Source organism: Pelodiscus sinensis, chromosome 10, assembly GCF_049634645.1.
Source record: "Pelodiscus sinensis isolate JC-2024 chromosome 10, ASM4963464v1, whole genome shotgun sequence".
NCBI classification, from domain to species: domain Eukaryota; kingdom Metazoa; phylum Chordata; order Testudines; family Trionychidae; genus Pelodiscus; species Pelodiscus sinensis.
This window is the reverse complement of record NC_134720.1, coordinates 54,325,049-54,344,062: the sequence shown is the minus strand read 5'-3', so window position 1 is coordinate 54,344,062 and position 19,014 is coordinate 54,325,049. Positions and strand designations below refer to the sequence as shown.

Sequence of the window (19,014 nt, the reverse complement as noted above, 5' to 3'; positions counted from 1 at the left end):
GGCGTGGGAACATCTAGCCACAGCTGCCCGTGGGTGGGCGGGAGGAAGGGAGGCAGCCGTGGCGGCTTCTCAAGGGGAGGTCAGACCTGACTGGCCGTGTCGGGGAGGAGGGACTCAGCCCCACAGGGTCAGTTCCCCCAAAGGTGGCTGAGCCCAGGGCAGGCCCGGGGCAGCTGCTGGTTCCTGGTGAGTAACTTTCCATCCGCCCGCCATGGACTCACCCGGCAGCAGCCTCGGGGCTGCCCCAGCTCCTGCTGAAACTGCCAGTCAGTCTCCGAGTCGGCGTTTGCTGGGGACAAGGACCCGCCTGTGGGCGGAGAGGACGGCTCAGGGGCTTGGTCACGGGCACCTTTAATCTTTAGGTCCCGGCTCCATCCCACGTCAAAAGCAGCCAAACGTGCCGGCTGTGGCTGCTGGGAAGCCCCTGTGGGCGGCACGGGGATCCCTCCCGGTGGCAGGGCACACTTGGCCCTGCTCAGCCCCATCTCTGGCAGCCACCCCGAGGGACCTGGGCCGGCAAGAATACGGAGAGTTGAACTCGCCCACCCTCCAGTACTCGGCGGTGCAAGCGAAGCTCCAGGCCCCCAGCAGCCCTCCGTGCCGGGGCTGGCGCTCAGCGCCGCGGGGGCCCAGGGGTTCGAGTGGGGCTGCTCCGGTGCAGGGAGGGGAGGCGCTGGAGCGGGCAGCCCAGGGCTCGCGAGGGGAGATGAAGCAGCAAGCCAGGGCCGGAGAGCTGCTCTCGCTCCCTGCCCTGAGCCTGGCCGGCAGAGGCAGGGCTAAGCCGGGCTCACTGTGGCCTTGCTCTTGCAGGAGGCTGTCATTGAAAACAGGGCTCTCTGGCTGCTGCTGAAGAAGTGGGCCCGGTACCAGTCCCAGAGCCCGTACAAGCGGCTGGAGAGGACGCTGGCGCAGGACTCCGCCTGGCCTCCCCTCAACAAAACCGTCTTCTCGGAGCCCCGGGGGAGCCCCGGGGAGGCCAGCAAGGCAGCGTATGGGAACCCGGCCTTCGAGAGCCACGAGGACGTGCTCTGAGCGGAGCAGCAGGCCAGGTGCCCGGGGCCAGGCAGCCGCAGGCTGTGACAGGACTAGACCTGGCACCCGGCTTGGCCAGCCCCCCCTACCTGGCTGCTCTGGGCCACCTTCCCGTGCCAGGGCCACTTGGTGACGCGCCAGACACAGCGTGGCCCTGAGTCCGCTCGGGTGGGCGGAGCCACGAGACCGGGTCCCCTGCTAGCGCCCCGGCCCTGCCCCCGCTAGCGATGGCTGCTGCCCCGGGGCTAAGCTGGGGGGGTCGGGCCTCGCCGGGAGAGTGCAGCGGGGGCGGAAGGATGTCGCCTCTGCAGCCCCCGCCGGAGCGCGGGCCCGGGCCTGGGCTGGCTACCCAGCAGCGCCAGCCCCTGGGAGCAGCAGCAGCCGGCTCCCCTGGCTCCCTGCCTCTGCTGCCTGGTGCTGCCATGCAAGCGCTCCCAAGGCCCGGCCTGGCCTGAGCCATCCTGGGCACTTCAAGGTGGAAACCTGGAGCCCACGTGAACAGGCCCAGTATCCAGGGTGTCAGAGAGCGACAGACGAGGGCGGGGGGCTCAGATCCCAAGCCAGGGCCCCCCAGCGGAGATGCACGCAGGGCAGGGACAGAGCTGAAGGGACCCAGGCAGATTTTCTGGACCTGGCTCACTCCCGCAGTACGCTAGAGCAGCCTCACAGCTGCTCCGATGTTGGCTCGAGCAGCACGTGGCCCAATAGGGGGCTTGGCAGCCAACGGGGCTGGACCCCTCCCGGAGCCGCCCAGCCAGGGCTGCAGCAGGGCCAGAGCAGAGAGCCCGACCCCCCTCCCGGAGCCGCCCAGCCAGGGCTGCAGCAGGGCCAGAGCAGAGAGCCCGACCCCCCTCCCAGAGCCTCCCAGCCAGGGCTGCAGCAGGGGCTCAGGACAGTTGCTCCTGGGTCCTAGCACCCCCCCTGTTTCCTGTGCAATGGCAAGTGCCCAGAGGGTGGGGCACAGGGCAAGGAGCGGGGTGGGGCAGGGGACGAGACAGTGGGGAGGGGTCTGGGATGGGCAAGGGGGCAGGGGAGAGGAGGGGGAAGGGAAGGGGCCATGGAAATAGGCCTGGGGGAGAAGCAGGAGCCGGGCACACGGCAGCCCCTTGGCAGCAGCAGCAGAGCAGCGACATCCCTGCAGCAGGGGGCCGAGAGGCTACCAGCAGCACCAGGAGCTCCCCCGTGTCGCCAGCTGTGACGTAGTGGGGGGGAACTTGCTGGTTTCTATGGGTCTGTGGTAACCCCCACTGGCTGCCACCGGTGAATGCTGCCCTGGCTGGGGGGCAGGGCTGGAGGAGAGTTAGTCAGTTGCTGTCTGGGAGCATGGAGGAAGCAGCCTCAGCTGGGGGGTTTAGAAGCCGAGACCCCTGCCCCATAGCAAGTATCTTGTGCTGTATCTTGAAGAAGCAATAAACCACCTCTATTCTACTGGCTGGTGCAGTCTGTTCGTGCCATGATGGGGGTGCAGGAGGCGGGGACCCCAACGCGCCGTCACACCAGCCCGGCAGCCCAGGCACCGCTCCAGGTGGGGAGGGAGCCAGGGAGCCGGGGCACTGGGCTCGGTGCACACACGTGAGCGTGCGAGTGCCCTCGTCACACTCCCCCCGTGCCCACTCCCGTGGCCTGCAGGGCAGGGTTACTGCGGTGGGGATGTTGGTGCCGAAGCTGGAGCCCGGGCGCTAGGAGCCTGCGAGCTGAGGGTCCCAAGCCCCACACGCCACACTGCAGAGAAGCTGCCCCTTGGCCTGCGGCAGCCGAGGGGGCCGCACTGCCATGGAGACAGACCCTGGGAGACCTGCAGCCCCTCCTTCCGATGCCAGGGTCGCGTACGGGGCCGTCGGGCCCTGCAGTGTCGCCCATCCCCGGGCCTGGGGGTGGACTGGGATCGGGGCAGGCCCGGCTCTAATCATGCTCCCTAGGGGCCCCTGCCTCCTGCTGGGATGTGAAATGCTGGGGGTCACTGAGACTGCACTTTGCTTTCCAATAAAAATCGATTTCCCTGCTACCGAAGCCCCGGCTCCAGCGCAGGGGTCGTGATGGGCTCCGCTGGGGGACGAGTGCCGGGAGGGGGGAGGCGTCTTCCAAAAATCCAGGAACGCTGCCGAGATTTGCAAAGACACCCCAGGCTTCCAGTGACTGGGTGCAGGCCTGCCAGATGTTCCCAGCCAGCCCTGCTCACCTCCTCCGGCTCTGGGGCTGTGCACAACTGCAGCCCTGCAAAGCTGCTCAACTAGGCCGCAGCAAGCTTTTGTGGGGCTTGTGACGGGCTGGGCCAAGTCTGGGCACCGCTGAGGGCATCTGCTCAGGGCGAATTGCTCAAACTCGGGGCTCTCTATAGCCCCTGACTGGAGACCTTCCCAAATTGGCCACAAACCAGTCCCACAGAGCACTTCAGCTGCCTGTCTGGCCAGCCTGAAGCCTCATGAGCAAAACCCCTCGGACACCCCAGCTCTCTCCGTGCCCCAAACAGCCCCGGGCCTGCCCACAGGTGAGGGGTTTTAAAACCCAATCCCACCTCCCCCGAACAGGTTCTGTCCAGTCCCAAGAAACCAGCCACAGGTTCCCAGTCAATTTACTCTCTGGACCTTACCCACGAATCACGCTGAGCCAATCCTTTAGAATCTATCCTCTAAAGGTTTATTACTACAAGAAAGAAAAGCATGAGAGTGAGGTTGTTAAAGTATCATACGTTACATGCACCGAATCTCCCAGTTCTCGATGTAGGCTCTAGCAGAGATGTTACAGCTGCTGGTTTAAAAGTCCTTGGTGCACATCCTATGTCAGGATGGGTCCACAGGTCTTCCTGGCTCGTAGTTCCCTGCGAAGCAGCATCTGGGATTAAGAGCAAATCTGGAGACAAAATGGAGCGCGCTGCATGGCACTTTTTATCCCTCCTTCCTGGTCTCCTCTTGGCTGCAGCAGGTCACCTGGCCAGCGGCCTGTCCCTGTGTTCCCTGCTGGTAGCCCTCAGGTATCAGTCCCCACTCTTGAGGTGTCCTTGGCCTACAGAGGGCCATTGTTCCACAGAGACTTGCTCATTAGCATGTCCATAGGCCGAGCTTTTTCGCCCATTGCTCAACCACATACAGAGAAGCATTCGGTATCACACAAAGTACATGCTTAGAACTTCACACACAGACATTCTACAATCACATGAAGAGCAGATATGGAATCAGAAGAAAGTAGCTTCTATTTGACCCCTCACATGGCCCCCTTTGTACCACTTTTGGGGCAAACACCCCTCCCCCCATGGTGCAGCAGTGATCCAGTAACGTGACAGGGCTCATTCCCATGACTTCTGTCCCCCAGGCGGTTGCTTGCTGTGCTGCTTCAGGAGACTGGGGATTTTTCACACCGATGCAGGTGAAGCACTGGCAAGCCACTTTCACGCAGAGGAACATGAGTGAGTGTGTGCGCGCGTGTATGCGTGTGTGTGGGTGCATGTGCCTGCGTGTGCGTGCATGTGTGAGCGCACTCCATCCGAGCCTGCGGCCTTGCTTCCACTTAGTAGCAATAATAACGGCAGCTTTTCGCAAGCAGCCAAGGGGCGGCTAAGAGGCAGGAGCTACAGGACCTCAGATCCAGAGCTGGTGTGTAGCTGAAAGGCCAGTCCATGCAGATGTGGATCCTAGAACCCCAGGGCGGGCAGAGACCTCAGGAGCCATCGAGTCAACCCCCTGCTCAAAGCAGGACCAACCCAACTCAACCCTCCCAGCCAGGGCTTGGTCAAGCTGGGACTGAAAAACCTCCAGGGATGGAGATTCCACCCCCTCCCTTGGGAACCCAGCCCAGGGCTTCCCCCCCTCCTGGGGAAAGCCGTTGTCCTAATCTCCAACCTAGACCTTCCCCACTGCAACTTGAGCCCATTGCTCCTCGTTCTGCCCCCACTGAGAACAGCCTCTCTCCAGCCTCTCTGGAACCTCCCTTCAGGGAGTTGAAGGCTGCTCTCAAATCCCCCCTCGCTCTGCTCTTCTGCAGACTAAATAAGCCCAAATCCCTCAGCCTCTCCTCGTAGGTCATGTGCTCCAGCCCCCTCAGCATTTTGGCTGCCTCTGCTGGCCCCTCTCCAATGTGTCCACATCCTTTCTGTAGTGGGGGGCCCAGAACTGGACACAACACTCCAGATGTGGCCTCCCCAGAGCCGAATAAAGGGGAATAATGACACCTCTGGATCTGCTGGCAATGCTCCTCCTAATGCACCTAATATGCCATTAGCCTTCTTGGCTACAAGGGCACACTGCTGACTCATATCCAGCTTCTCCTCCACTGGAACCCCCAGGCTCTTTTCTGCAGAATGGCTGCTTAGCCAGTCGGTCCCCAGCCTGTGGCAGCGCTGGAACAGCTCTCGGTGACCCCAGCTCCACGCCTTGCGCTCAGTCCCATGACACCTGCTGCCGCTGGCCCACACGTATTGGTGAGAACTCTTCTCTCTTCCCTGCAGGGACGTCAGCAACCCTGAGAGCTCGGCCCCCCACAGCGTGAAACCCAGTCCCAGCCCCCCACTTTCACTGGGCTGTGACGCAAACCCAATCTGTCCATGAATCGCTCACCAGAGCTGGGGTGAGCTAGTCAGTGACACAGCCTGGCCCCAGCCCAGGGTGTCGCAGGGTCAGATCTTGCAATAGCATTTCCCACGGCAGCGGGGTGCATTGGGGGTCAGGCTAGTGTGGGCTTCCCCGCCTGTCTGTCCCCAGAGCCCATGGGACTATGCCCCCGGAGGTCAGATCTGCTCCACGGCCATTGAGGTAGCAAAAGAACAAGTTCTCAGAAGGCCTGTACAGAACCGCACCCCTCACGTGAGCAGGCAGCTGCTGGCTCCCTATAGGCTCACTACACATAGCTGCCGGCTCGCTACAGGCTCACTACACACAGCTTTCGGCTTGCTACAGGCTCACTACATGCAGCTTCCGGCTCGCTACAGGCTCACTACACCCAGCTTCTGGCTTGCTACAGGCTCACTACACGCAGCTGCCGGCTCGCTACAGGCTCACTACATGCAGCTTCCGGCTCGCTACAGGCTCACTACACCCAGCTTCCGGCTTGCTACAGGCTCACTACACCCAGCTTCCGGCTTGCTACAGGCTCACTACATGCAGCTTTCGGCTTGCTACAGGCTCACTACATGCAGCTTCCGGCTCGCTACAGGCTCACTACACCCAGCTTCCGGCTTGCTACAGGCTCACTACACCCAGCTTCCGGCTTGCTACAGGCTCACTACATGCAGCTGCCAGCTCGCTACAGGCTCACTACACGCAGCTTTCGGCTTGCTACAGGCTCACTACATGCAGGTTTCGGCTTGCTACAGGCTCACTACATGCAGCTTTCGGCTTGCTACAGGCTCACTACATGCGGCTGCCGGCTCGCTACTGGCTCACTACATGCAGCTGCCGGCTCGCTACAGGCTCACTACACCCAGCTTCCGGCTTGCTACAGGCTCACTACACGCAGCTGCTTGCTTGCTACAGGCTCGCTACAGGCTCACTACATGCAGCTTCCGGCTTGCTACAGGCTCACTACATGCAGCTTCCGGCTTGCTACAGGCTCACTACACGCAGCTGCCGGCTCGCTACAGACTCACTACACGCAGCTGCCGGCTCGCTACAGACTCACTACACACAGCTGCCGGCTCGCTACAGGCTCACTACACGCAGCTGCCGGCTTGCTACAGGCTCACTACACGCAGCTACCGGCTTGCTACAGGCTCACTACACCCAGCTGCTGGCTCGCTACAGGCTCACTACACGCAGCTGCTGGCTCGCTACAGGCTCACTACACGCAGCTACCGGCTTGCTACAGGCTCACTACACCCAGCTGCTGGCTCGCTACAGGCTCACTACACGCAGCTGCCGGCTTGCTACAGGCTCACTACACGCAGCTACCGGCTTGCTACAGGCTCACTACACCCAGCTGCTGGCTCGCTACAGGCTCACTACACGCAGCTGCCGGCTCGCTACAGGCTCACTACACGCAGCTACCGGCTTGCTACAGGCTCACTACACCCAGCTGCTGGCTCGCTACAGGCTCACTACACGCAGCTGCCGGCTTGCTACAGGCTCACTACACGCAGCTACCGGCTTGCTACAGGCTCACTACACCCAGCTGCTGGCTCGCTACAGGCTCACTACACGCAGCTGCCGGCTCGCTACAGGCTCACTACACGCAGCTACCGGCTTGCTACAGGCTCACTACACCCAGCTGCTGGCTCGCTACAGGCTCACTACACGCAGCTGCCGGCTCGCTACAGGATCACCTGCTGGGCACCTTCTTCCCACTTAGTTGTTGGTGCGCACTCCTCAGAGCAGCCGTGCCGTCTTCAAGGACTCCAGGCTGGTCGCTATTCCAAATGGTTCCCCCCCCCCCCCCACCCCAGGAAAGTGAGGCTGGGCTCTATCTAGGGACAGAAAGGGAAATTGTCATGTTTAAAGAAAAGTCCAGCCCCACACACTCCTGCCGCTTCGGGAGTCCGGAAGCCAGATCCACCTCCCGTCTGAGGGCTAAACCTAGGTCTGGTTCGTCCGTGTCATGCGCTGCCAGAGGACACAGGGACCCCTCCTGCTGCGCTGTCGGCCAGCAAAGCCAGCAGAGAACTGGGGTGCTGCTTGTGCCAACCTGACCCGAGGGCAGCAGGCGCGGTGCAGGCTGCGAGTTGCTGGACCCAGGGCCTGGGACTGACACTCTGTGGCAAGGCAGGGTGGGGGCTGACACTGGGGACGTTGGCTTGGTGCTTGCAATGACGCTTCCCAAAGCCTCCCAGGGCCGGGATACAATCGCGAGTCAAAGCGCTACCAAGAGACACAGATGAATAGGGCTGGAGCCTGAACAATGGGCCCCCGCGGTGCAGCGTGCGTCACTGCTGACTCACAGGTCTGTGTGCCTGTTTGCTCTCGGCCTCCCTGAGCCGGCCAGCAGGTACCAGCCACGCCGACTGTGCCAACCCTCGCACCAGGCACAAATACTGTAGCATGTTCCAGTCCAGCTGGCGTTGAACCAGGACCCCCAGGGCACAGGGGAGTTTCACATCAATTCCTGCTTTGCTTTTGTCTGGTCACCAGCAGGCGTTGGGACGTTGCTCTGCAAGGCACGCTGGACCCTGGCCGCCCCGCCACGCAAAGGCAGCCCACGCACAAGAGCAGGGACTAAGATTCTGACCAAGGTGCGTGTCCATCCACAAGCATGGCAAGTCCTACTTGCAAAATGCCAAGAATCATATTGGCAGCACGTGAATCCTCTGAGGCCTTGGTGCTCGCCTGGCGCCTTCCACCCAGGGCTTCGATGCATTTCGCAACCCGTCCTGGCCTGCCTGGCTGGTAAGGGAGGGTTAGTCTCCCCAGGGAGGGACTGGACCCTACCCAAGGTCACCCAGGAAGGGCGTATGGTAGAGGAGTAGACCCTGGATCTCTGGACTGACAGGAGCCCTGCTCTCACACGGCCTGGAGCCTGCCTCCTGCGCTGAGCAGCATCGAGCGGCACCGTCTATTGCATCATGTGATAAAAGTACAGAACTCCGACAGCCTGGTTTTATATTCTCACACTGGGAGGCTGGGCCCGTCCTTAACCAGCAGCTACTGCGGGCGGGCCAGGCCATCGCAAAGAAGGCATTGCACTGTGTTCTCCTTTCAGAGCTCCTGCTTGGCCACGCAAACCAGCGGCCAGCTTTGCTCCCCCAGATCCAGCATCCAGCCAGTACCTTCACCACGCTCCGCCGACACCGTGTGCCCGAACCGCGCGGCTCCGGAGCGGGCAGCTCTGCCCAGGCCAAAATGCGTGGGCCCGTGGGGCAGCTCTGTGGGAATGTTGCTTAAGAGAAAACGTTTCCCTTTCCCGTGGCGACCCGACGTCGGTTCCTTTTCTTTTACGTGTGTGTCGTGAAATGGTGCGAAACAGGGAGCAGTGATACCGGCCTGAGTCCTGGCCCACGCGAAATGGTTAACGCGGCCCGGATCTTTCCCCAGAATTTTCCTTCATGGAGAATTTTGAAGTGTTGGGATTTGGGGCCTGGTTGGAACAAAGCCAAATTTCAACTCCCCTCCCCCCGCCAGTGGGTGTCCTCATGTGCCCCCGGGCTCCCTCAGAACAGCTCCCGCCAGCACAGCTCGGTTACCTGGTGGCATACAGCACTGCCCACCTCAGAAGGGGAGGGGGCGTGTGGTAGCCATAGCATCATCCACCCCTTGTGACCAAGCCAGCAAGCCTCGGCTGGGCAGGGCATGTGCCTACTACACCCCCGGGTGCCCGAGGGACAACAGGCCAGCTCAGCCTGCTGCGTAACATTGCGTTGAAAAGTCAGCAATGGTGGAAGGTGGAGTCGAGTAATCCAGACACAAGGGACTTTTAAAACCGCGCCAAGACTCGGTGGCTGGTCAATACACGTTGGCTCGCACGCTCCGCTGTGACGCTCCCACTAGGGGGACGCTGCTCTGTCTACACTGAGCACAAATATTCCCATCGCCAGAGTGGCCAGGGAGCCCAGACTGGCCTGCAGCTTTTTACAGCCCTGTTGACTTATGCCAGGTGCCCTGCACACCGGCCGCCACACGCTTTGGCTTACACGGCCGGGAAGATTGCCAATATTGAGATTATTTCCTCCTAGTAACAGAAAGGGAGACACCCGCCCCAGCCTCTTCCCTGTCCCCAGACTCTCACACCCTCTGGTACCTGGACGCAGCAGTTCAGGACAACAAGAAGGGGGACCCCGTGCACCCGGAAAAACACGGTGAGAAGCAGATTGGGGGAATCTGGTTTCAAAGGCGGCAGCTTTACTGGTGCTCGAGTGGGCCGTGGAAGAAGGGTGATGGGGATTACTCTGGGGGTGTGCACCTTCCACATAAGGTGAGTCTAACCTCCTGGCATGGGGATGGTCTGACGGCGCGTCGGGGTCCCCCACCTCCTGCACCCTTGTAGTGGCACGAACAGACTCCACCAGCCAGTAGAACAGAGGGAGTTTATTGCTTCTCCAGGATACAGCACAGCACAGATGGAATCTGGTTCCAGGGCAGGCCTAGGATGCCTCAGCCCCCCTTGAGATGGGGGAGACTGGGCCCCTAAATCCCAGCCTGTTGCCTAGGCTGCTTCCTCCATGATCCCAGACAGAAACAGATGCTGTCCACTGTGAACAGCCCTGCCCCCAGCCAGGGCTCCACTCCCCTTCTTCCCATTGTTCCGCTCCCTGGGAGATAACTGGTCGGACAGGTTCAAAGCCCCCTTGCATAATGACTCATCCCCTGCCCTGCTGGGCCGTGCTGCAGCCAGCAGCCAGTGGGGGTCACTCACAACCCAAGCCCAGCAACCAGCAAGGTACCCCCACTACGTCACAGAAGCAAACAGAACCGGCCGTCCAAGGACCCCGATCGGTGTGTCAGGAGGTAGGCCTGCCTAGCAGACGAAATAGGGAGGGGGATGGGCTCTTTTTCCTTTCCCACTTTATTTCTTCTACCCTCTCACCTTCCCTTGGCGACCCGGCAGGCAGCAAAAAGCAGGGCCTGAAACAGCCAGAGGCTGGTGCCTCTTTGCCAGCGCTCAGAGTGGCTGAGCAGCCCGTGTGCTGCCAGACCTGTGTTCTCCAGCCATTAACCTGCTAGTGGGCTGCAGTGTTCTCAGGAAGCTGAGCACTTGGACGGCCACCCAGCAGAGATTCAGGTGCCGCCTAGCTGATTAGCAGAGCGCCCACCACTGTTCACAGTGGACAGCATCTGTTTCCATTGGTGGTGCACATCTGCACATGTCTTGGCACATGAAACAAAATGTATTCTGCACATGGATGGAAAAACTTAAAGGGAACCTTGGTGGATGCAGCAGCTGCACCAGGAAGTGCATTTTCTGTCTTTTGTTCTTTCCTCTCCCCCTTTGTGGTTTTCTTGTTTTCTTTGTAGAGCAATGGGATCAGATTGTAACCACAACCCGGCCGCTCCATCCCTACAAACCAGCAGTGCTAACACCCTCTAAAACTGTCACAAGGGGGTGTCCTTCCTCGCCTCCACAAACCTGCTACAGCCACCAGGCCAGCGAACAAGGACTGCTGGTCCAGGAATGCCTCTCTCAGGACTTCCAGCTTCAAATGCATTAACCGTCCCACCCCTTTCCCCGTGTCTTTAACGAGTTAGAAAGAGTTCTGATGGCGAGTTTGCCGGGGACGGAGCAGGCTGCAGCCTCTGCCCTCAGAGCCCAGGACCGTGTCTCACTGTGCAGTGTGCTACAGCGCCGAGGTCACGTTGACACCCTTAGAGTCACGGCTCCTTTGAATCGGTGCAGCCGGGGGATTTGCCAGATGCACGTAGAACCACAGCAAGCAATGGCATTGGTACCAGGCCAGATGCGATCTGGCTGCATTCTGCTTCCTGGCTGGCTGCCAACCCATGGGAGGGACGTGGCTGGTTTAGATTCTGGGCAGGGCTGGTGTGGAACAAGTCTCTTCACCGGGCCTGCCGGCGTGGCAGTGCCTTGCTCCAGTGCCCTGCATTGCTCGCCGAGGGCAGTGAGGGTGTGGGGCGTGCGGGGGGTCTGTTTACCCGGGTCATTCGAGGCCATTCTGGAAGGAAGCACGCCCTGAATTCTTGCGAGGAACAAGCTATTCTCCTGGCGCGGTGGTTCGGAATCGCAGAGCCGTTTGTGCCAGATTAGTAGACCTTGGGGAAGGGACTGTGAATTCTGCGGCCACTGATGCTATTTGTTACCTTTTCAGGGAGGCTGGCGTTCCCGGGCCACGTGGTCACCGAGGCAGCCCGACCGTAGCCAGCTGGGAGGGATGCGCTGGGTTTCTGTGTCTCTGCTACACGGTGTTCACGGCTCACACTCCAGCCCGGCCACGCTTCTCCGGCCCGAGGCTCAGCATCGAGAGCTCTGACAGCCGAGCCAGCAGGGCCAGTCGGCCTCCCCCCCGTCGTAAGAGCCTGGCAGGACCCATAGACTGGCTCCTGCAGGCGCAGATCGGCCGCCGCTGTGGGGCCAGGCCCACACCGAGGGTCTGCGCGAGCTGCTCAGCACAGGGCTGTTGGGTAACTTGCTACTCGGGGTTAGTCACCGAGGCCCCTGCCCAAAGGGCTCGCCAGGCTGCCGGGGCTTGTCCAGGGGCGCGTCTGGGGCCCAGCGCTGGGTCGCGGGGGTGACTCAAGGAGGGGTTTGGCGGTGCGGAGGGCAGGGGCGTGGAACAGGGACAGGGAGGGTGCGGAGGGGCTCCCTGGCAGCAGGAGGCACAGGCCGGGTGGGGGGAGCGACGGTGGAGCTGGAGGCTGGGGTAGCCCTGCTCAAGGCCAGGGCTAAGACGCTTACACCTCATGGAAGTGCAGGGAGCCAGTGACGTTGCCACCTCGCTGGTGCCCTGCCTCCTTTCTACAGCCCAGGCCCAGTTCCCTGGGGTCTCTTTTCACGCCATCCAGCTGGCCACATCCTTAATGTCTAAACATGGCAGAGACCAAGCTTCCTGCTCTGCAGCCATGGGCAGGTCAGACCCAGCTCCCCTCCTCCTGCCTGGCATGCCTTGACACCCGGCTCCTGGAGCCCTTCTGCTAGCACACTCTGGTTTCTTCCCAGAGCAAGGCTGTGAGTTCAGAAAAGGGCAACCAAAACGATGAGGGTTAGGAAGGGTATATGAAGAGAGAAGAAAAAGACGGGGATTTTTCAGCTTAGAAAAGAGGACACAAAGGGGGGATAGGACAGAGGTCTATAAAATCATGAGTGGTATGAAAAAAGCGAATAAGAAAAAGTTATTTACTTATTCCCACAATATAAGAACTAGGGGTCACCAAATGAAATTAATGGGAAGCAGGTTTAAAACAAACAAAAGGAAGTTTTCTTCACTCAGTGCACAGTCAACCAGTGGAACTCCTTGCCAGAGGAGGTTGTTGTGACGTAGTGTGGGTACCTTGCTGGTTGCTAGGCTTGGATAGTGAGTGACCTCCACTGGCTGCTGTTTGCAGCAGGGCCCAGCAGGGCAGGGGATGAGTCATTATGCAAGGGGGCTAAGAACCTGTCTGACCAGTGATCTCCCAGGGAGCGGAACAATGGGAAGAAGGGGAGTGAAGCCCTGGCTGGGGGCAGGGCTGGAAGTGAGGGAGTTAGGTTTCTGTCTGGTATCATGGAGGAAGCAGCCTAGGCAACGGGCTGGGATTTAGGGGCCCAGGCTCCCCCATCTCAAGGGGGGCTGAGGCATCCTAGGCCTGCCCTGTAACCAGATGACATCTGTGCTGTATCCTGGAGAGGCAATATACTCCCTCTATTCTGCTGGCTGGGGGAGTCTGTCCATGCCATTACGGGGGTGCAGGAGGTGGGAAAACCCCAGCGCGTCGTCACAGTTGTGAAGGCCAGGACTTTAACAGGGTTCAAAAAAGAGTGAGATAGATTCCTGGAGGTTAGGTCCATCGGTGGTTATTAGCCCAGATGGGTAGGGATGGTGGGGATAGGCAACAGGGGAGGGATCACGTGAGGATTCCCTGTTCTATTCCCTCCCTCTGGGGCACCTGGCACTGGCCACTGTTGGCCGACAGGACACTGGGCTGAATGGGCCTCTGGTCTGACCCAGGGTAGCCGCTTTTACATTCTCCGTTTGCTCCAGATTTCACTCCGCCTGGAGCAGGAGCCTGGGCTCTCGGCAGAGGATCACGCGCTGCGGTGACTGACGTTGGCGGAAGGACAGAAAACGATGCTCCTCTTGCGGCCTCCTTTGCAGACAGGTGTGTATGCGCCGCACCGAGTGCAGAGCTCCGTGGGAGCCTGGGGCAGCCTGAGGCCAGATGGGAGCAGTACGCAGGAAAGTCCCAGAGGGGCAGGCGTGTTAATCTGCGTAGGCAGAAACAAGGAGGAGTCCCAGGTCGTGTTCCCTGTAAGAGGAGTGCTTGGGCAGCCGGCCAGGTAAGATTCAGGTGCCGCCCAGCTGATTATCAGAGCCCCGCAGCGCGTGGCATGAGTTTCTATTGGCGGTGCACATCTGCATGTGCCTTGGTGCACAGAACAAAACATATTCCGCAGATGAAAACAATTAGCGATAACACGTCCCGTGGCACCTTAGGGACTAAGAGATGAGTCAGGGCATAAATAAGCAGGCCACGAGAGCCTGGTTAGTCTTCAAGGTGCCACAGGCAAGTAAAAGCAGCAATCGATCACAGCGGAGTGAATGGGTGGGACGGAACGTGAGTGACCCACGCCTGGCCGAGCTGTTACTACAAAGGAGCCAATTCCTTGGGGAGCCAGCAAAGAGCCTACGGCAGAGGTACCCCTTGGCGTTCACACAGCCCTACCCCCCACTGCCCCAAATAGACGGGCTGGGGTGGGTGGGCAGCCAGGAACCCCCCGACGCAAGAACAGCTCATCATTTTTAGCAGAACATTTTCCCATCAGAAATGGAGTTTTGATTTTTTTTTTCCATGGGAAGTTTCACAACAAAACAACATCTCGTGCTTAGCGCCACACCGAGCTCTTGGCTTTTGTCTAGCTGCTAGCCTCCCACATTTTTGGGTTTGAGTCTGGATATTTAGAGAGGCCCGGGGAGGGGTCTCCCTCCTTCCCTGGAGAGGGGAAACCCCCCAGACCTCTCCAATATTTACTTCCCACCTTTTCTGGTGGCAAATCGGGGAGGAGAGTAGAAAAGGGAGAGAAAATTGGGGACCCCCAATTAACAATTGAGTTCCATCTCTCCGTTTGCATTTCATCTGAAATGTCCCGCTGAAAGGTATCCGGGGGGAACGGCCCATGGCTTTTAAATCAGAAAACAATCCCGGCTTGTCAAACAGCCTGAGCACTTAGCCCATGTGTGCTGTCGCCCGGTGCTCCAGCAAACACGGTCCCGCTGGCAGAGCCTCCGGGGCGGGCAGCCGCTGGAGCACCCTGAGCCAGAATGGGGTGAATCTCTCCCGGACACGGGGGCAGGGAGATTCGGCAGCAGCCTCTGGGCCCGCTGGAGCTCATCCTCTGTACAGTGAAGAAGGAAGCCCCCAGCCGTGGGGAGCACAAAACTTTTGCACAAAAGGGCCAGTGTAGACAGCTCAGATTTGTTTTCTGCAAAAAAGCCCCGATGGCGAAAATGGCGATTGGGGCTTTTTTGCGGAAAAGTGCGTCTGGATTGGCAAGGACGCTGTTCCGCTAAAAGTGCTTTTGCAGAAAAGCATCCATGGCAATCTAGACGCTCTTTTCCGAAAATGCTTTTAGCGGAAAACTTTTCCATTAAAAGCATTTCCAGAAAATCATGCCCAGGGGTCTCAGCCGCCCCACACCAGGCCCTCTAGCTGTTATGCTTATAAAAAGCCCCCGGGATCTTCTCAGGGAAAAGGCAACTCGCCACGTTTCCTGAGAAGACAGTAGAGAAGCTGTTAGCATCTGCTTTATAAGATTCCACCCCCCCCCAGGGCCTACAGATGATGCGTAGTTACCAGTCCGTCCTCGTACTGGCCAGGCAAGGCTGGCCGAGTGAGGAGTCGGGGTCTTTCGACTGCGAGTCAAGGCTCCTTTCAGGCTGGGCTTGCAGGATGGAACCCAGAGTTCCAATGACCAGAGCTCCCCTTCTTAGCCATGTCAGTTCCCATTCGTCTGTGGGTTTTGCAGTGTGGTGCTGCCCTCATCCGCCCTCAGGAGGTGTTGTCCAGAGTTCTCCTCCGACGGGGATTGTCAGGCTGCCCACCCTTGTCACTCACTCTTGCAGGGACAGGGGGGTGTCTCTGCTTGTCTCCGGGGCTGTCAACGCTGCCAATTTAATTCAGCCTCAGACACAATGGCTGCTTCAAAGTTTCCACTTCTTGATCACCTGGGCATTGTGCTGGCTGTCGCACTCACACACCTCCTGCACTAGCACCGCACAATGGTGCAGTGTTTCAGGCGAGATTAATCATTACTTAAAGGAACGGCACAAAGAAAGCAACCCTGCACAACTTAGTTGGTGCTGCAGACAAGGGGTACAACTGAATTTGTTAGCTAACAGGAAGCAAGGCCTTACAGTAAATATTATCGAATCTCGAGAGACAGGGTGAGCTAGAAGCCCACCAAACTTATAAGCAAGTCATTAGACATCAAATCATTATGCACCACACTTACAATCTGATAACCAAGACTACAACGTACATTTTTGCTACATAGTGAGTCCCCAAAGCTGCATCCGGGGTCCTGGGTGCCATGTGGGGGGAGCAGCTGGGGCAATGGCAGGATGGGGTGGGGCTTGGGGAATGGTAACACAGTCTCCCTCCCCCCCCCCCCCCCCGCATGCCAGGGCTCCTGGGCTGGATTGCACAATTGCCCCAGCTGGGGATGACCTGTGGGCCGGGTGTTTGAGACCCCGCTATAGGTGCCAAGTTGTACTTTGTGCCAGTGGAACAAGACAAAGTGCATCTTAAACCCCCAGGCACATTTTAAAGCCCAAGAGCTCCTGTTCCTGCCTGGCTAACAGCGCCTGTCCCAGCGTGTCCCAGCCCTTGTGTCCGGGAGCGCCAGAGCCGGGAACACAAAGCGATAGCTCTTTACAGTCTTGCCTCAAGCGCCTAACTCAGAACCAGCTCAGCAAAACCTTTTGACCCACTACTGGCAACTTCTCTCCAATGAACTGAACCAGACCCCGTCTCTCTGGAAGCCAGTCCCCTCCCAGCCTCCTCTCATTGCTGCTCCAGTCTGCCTGCCCGCTTGGCTCTGGGGCGCCCAGCACTCCTGGCTGGCCCGGCAGGAGGCACCAACCACTTGCTCCCTTTGGTGGGTGTCACTTTAAGTAGGAACTCTCCTGCCGTTCAGCAAGAGGACACCAGGCGGGAGAGGCGTGCAGGAGTTGCATACGTGCCTACCTGAGAATGGGGTTTCTCTCCCTGTCTCTCCAGTTTAGCAAGGAAGGTGCCTGCTGCAGGACTTCCAAGGCAGGGTGCGAGCATGGTGAGAACTGCGCCTTGAGTTCAAGCTGGGAGCAGTGACCAGGAGCTCTCTCCCCGCCACGGGCTAACCCCCTGGAGCGCCACTCCCCGGCCTGATGGAAGAGGAGTCCGGGAAGGGCCACCATGCCTTGCTCAGCCCCATGGAGGACAACGAGCTGGTAAAGGCGGGGGCGGTGATTTCTGCTTTCCGGTTACACCTGGCGGGGCGCGCAGCAGCGGCGTTTCCAAGGCTCCCTGGGGTTTCCAGCTAAACGCAGCATGCCACGTGGGGGGCGTTTCCAGCCGAGGCTCTGACCCCGAGGGCTGAGGTCATTTCTTCACCGACGGCAGCGGGGGAGGCCGTCCAGGTCCAGCCCACAGACCCCCAGAGAGGAGAGGCTGTAGCGCCTCTGCCACTGCTTTTCCTCACGCCTCTTCCAGCCTAACCATCACACCCCAGCAGCAGGGCCTCCGCCCCTGCAGGTGGGAGCCGCCTCACGGGAGCAGCTCCCAGGAAAGATGCTGAGAAACCAGCCCTGGTTTGCTGTTTCCTGGCCTGAGAGCTGCCCTGCACAGCTCTGTGAGCGGTGACTGAGACACAGCCGGCTGGAAACGCCCGAGGGGCTGGGGGGTCCTGCCCTGCACAGCTCTGTGAGCGGTGACTGAGACACAGCCGGCTGGAAACGCCCGAGGGGCTGGGGGGTCCTGCCCTGCACAGCTCTGTGAGTGGTGACTGAGACACAGCCGGCTGGAAACGCCCGAGGGGCTGGGGGGTCCTGCCCTGCACAGCTCTGTGAGTGGTGACTGAGACACAGCCGGCTGGAATCGCCCGAGGGGCTGGGGGGTCCTGCCCTGCACAGCTCTGTGAGCGGTGACTGAGACACAGCCGGCTGGAATCGCCCGAGGGGCTGGGGGGTCCTGCCCTGCATAGCTCTGTGAGCGGTGACTGAGACACAGCCGGCTGGAATCGCCCGAGGGGCTGGGGGGTCCTGCCCTGCATAGCTCTGCAGGGCGGTGGCTGAGCCAGAGCCGGCTGGAAACGCCCGAGGGGCTGGGGGGTCCTGCCCTGCATAGCTCTGCAGGGCAGTGGCTGAGCCAGAGCCAGAGCCAGAGCCAGAGCTGGCTGGAATCGCCCCAGAGGGGCTGGGGGGTCCTGCCCTTCATGCTGTAGTTCAGGGGTAACTGAGCTTTGCAGCGGCAGCCCCCAGGGTGGAATCCATTGGTGCTCGCCAGTCCTGGCCCTGGCCTTGGGACGCTTTGGTTAATGTCCATACAATCAGCTTCTTTCTTTGCCATGTGGCTGGCAGCACCCGGGGTGGGAAAGGTGGAGTGGGGGGCAGTGCTTTGGAAGCACCAGCCTGTGCAGTGGACGCAAAGGAGCCGTGTGGGGAAAGCAAGGGGGGGGGAGAGAGAGTGTGGCTACGTCTAGACTGGCATGATTTTCCAAAAATGCTTTTAACGGAAAAGTTTTCCGTTAAAAGCATTTTCGGAACAGAGCGTCCAGATTGGCAGGATGCTTTTCCACAAAAGCACTTTTTGCGGAAAAATGTCCGTGGCCAATCTAGACGCGCTTTTCCACAAAAAAGCCCCGATCGCCATTTTCACAATCGGGGCTTTTTTGCAGAAAACAGCACTGTGCTGTCTACACTGGCCCTTTTGCGCAAAAGGCTTTCAGAAAAAGACTTTTGCCCTTACAGGAGCAGCATAGTATTTCCGGAGCAGCACTGATGATTTTACAGGAGATCGTCAGGGCTTTTCCGGAAATTCAAACGGCCAGTGTAGACAGCAGGAAAGTTTTTCTGCAAAATCCGCCAGTCTAGACACAGCCTGTGTGTGCGTGTGTATGTTGAGGGACGTATCTCACACACACACTCTCTCCAGCTGGCAGTGTGTGCGTGTGTGCGTGCGCTGAGGGATGTATCACACATTCTCTCAGGCTAGCTGAAGTGCCCCTTTGCACTCACCTGTGGCAGGGAAGGGTGTGCGTACGGGCAGCTGAAGGCTGCAGCTCAGCGCGCTGCGTGACAGTTCATCTGCACTAGGGACACTGCTGCTGTGGGGCTGTGTCGCCATGGGGCTGTCACCCTGCTCCCTGTGCTAGCGTCATGGCAGCCTGATTCTCAAGCAGCCAGGGCCTTGGGGTGCCAGCACCCTGCGACACATAGAACGT

General features: G+C 59.7%; 2 protein-coding genes across 4 annotated transcripts in view; both read left to right on the top strand.

Moving 5' to 3' along the window:
- The window catches only part of LOC102458512 (putative cation-transporting ATPase 13A4), a 63,819-nt gene extending 61,359 nt beyond the window's left edge, over nt 1-2,460 (top strand). For all 3 annotated transcript variants that reach the window (XM_075938289.1, XM_075938288.1, XM_075938290.1), the window contains one exon: nt 811-2,460. In XM_075938289.1, the coding sequence (XP_075794404.1) occupies nt 811-1,032 (222 nt within the window). In that variant the 3' untranslated portion in view covers nt 1,033-2,460. The remainder of the gene's footprint in view (nt 1-810) is intronic.
- Nucleotides 2,461-16,883: 14,423 nt separating this feature from the next.
- LOC102456702 (putative cation-transporting ATPase 13A5) overlaps nt 16,884-19,014 on the top strand; it is a 59,899-nt gene continuing 57,768 nt past the window's right edge. Inside the window, exon 1 of the mRNA XM_025182497.2 lies at nt 16,884-17,023. Within this exon, the coding sequence (XP_025038282.2) occupies nt 16,961-17,023 (63 nt within the window). The 5' untranslated portion in view covers nt 16,884-16,960. The remainder of the gene's footprint in view (nt 17,024-19,014) is intronic.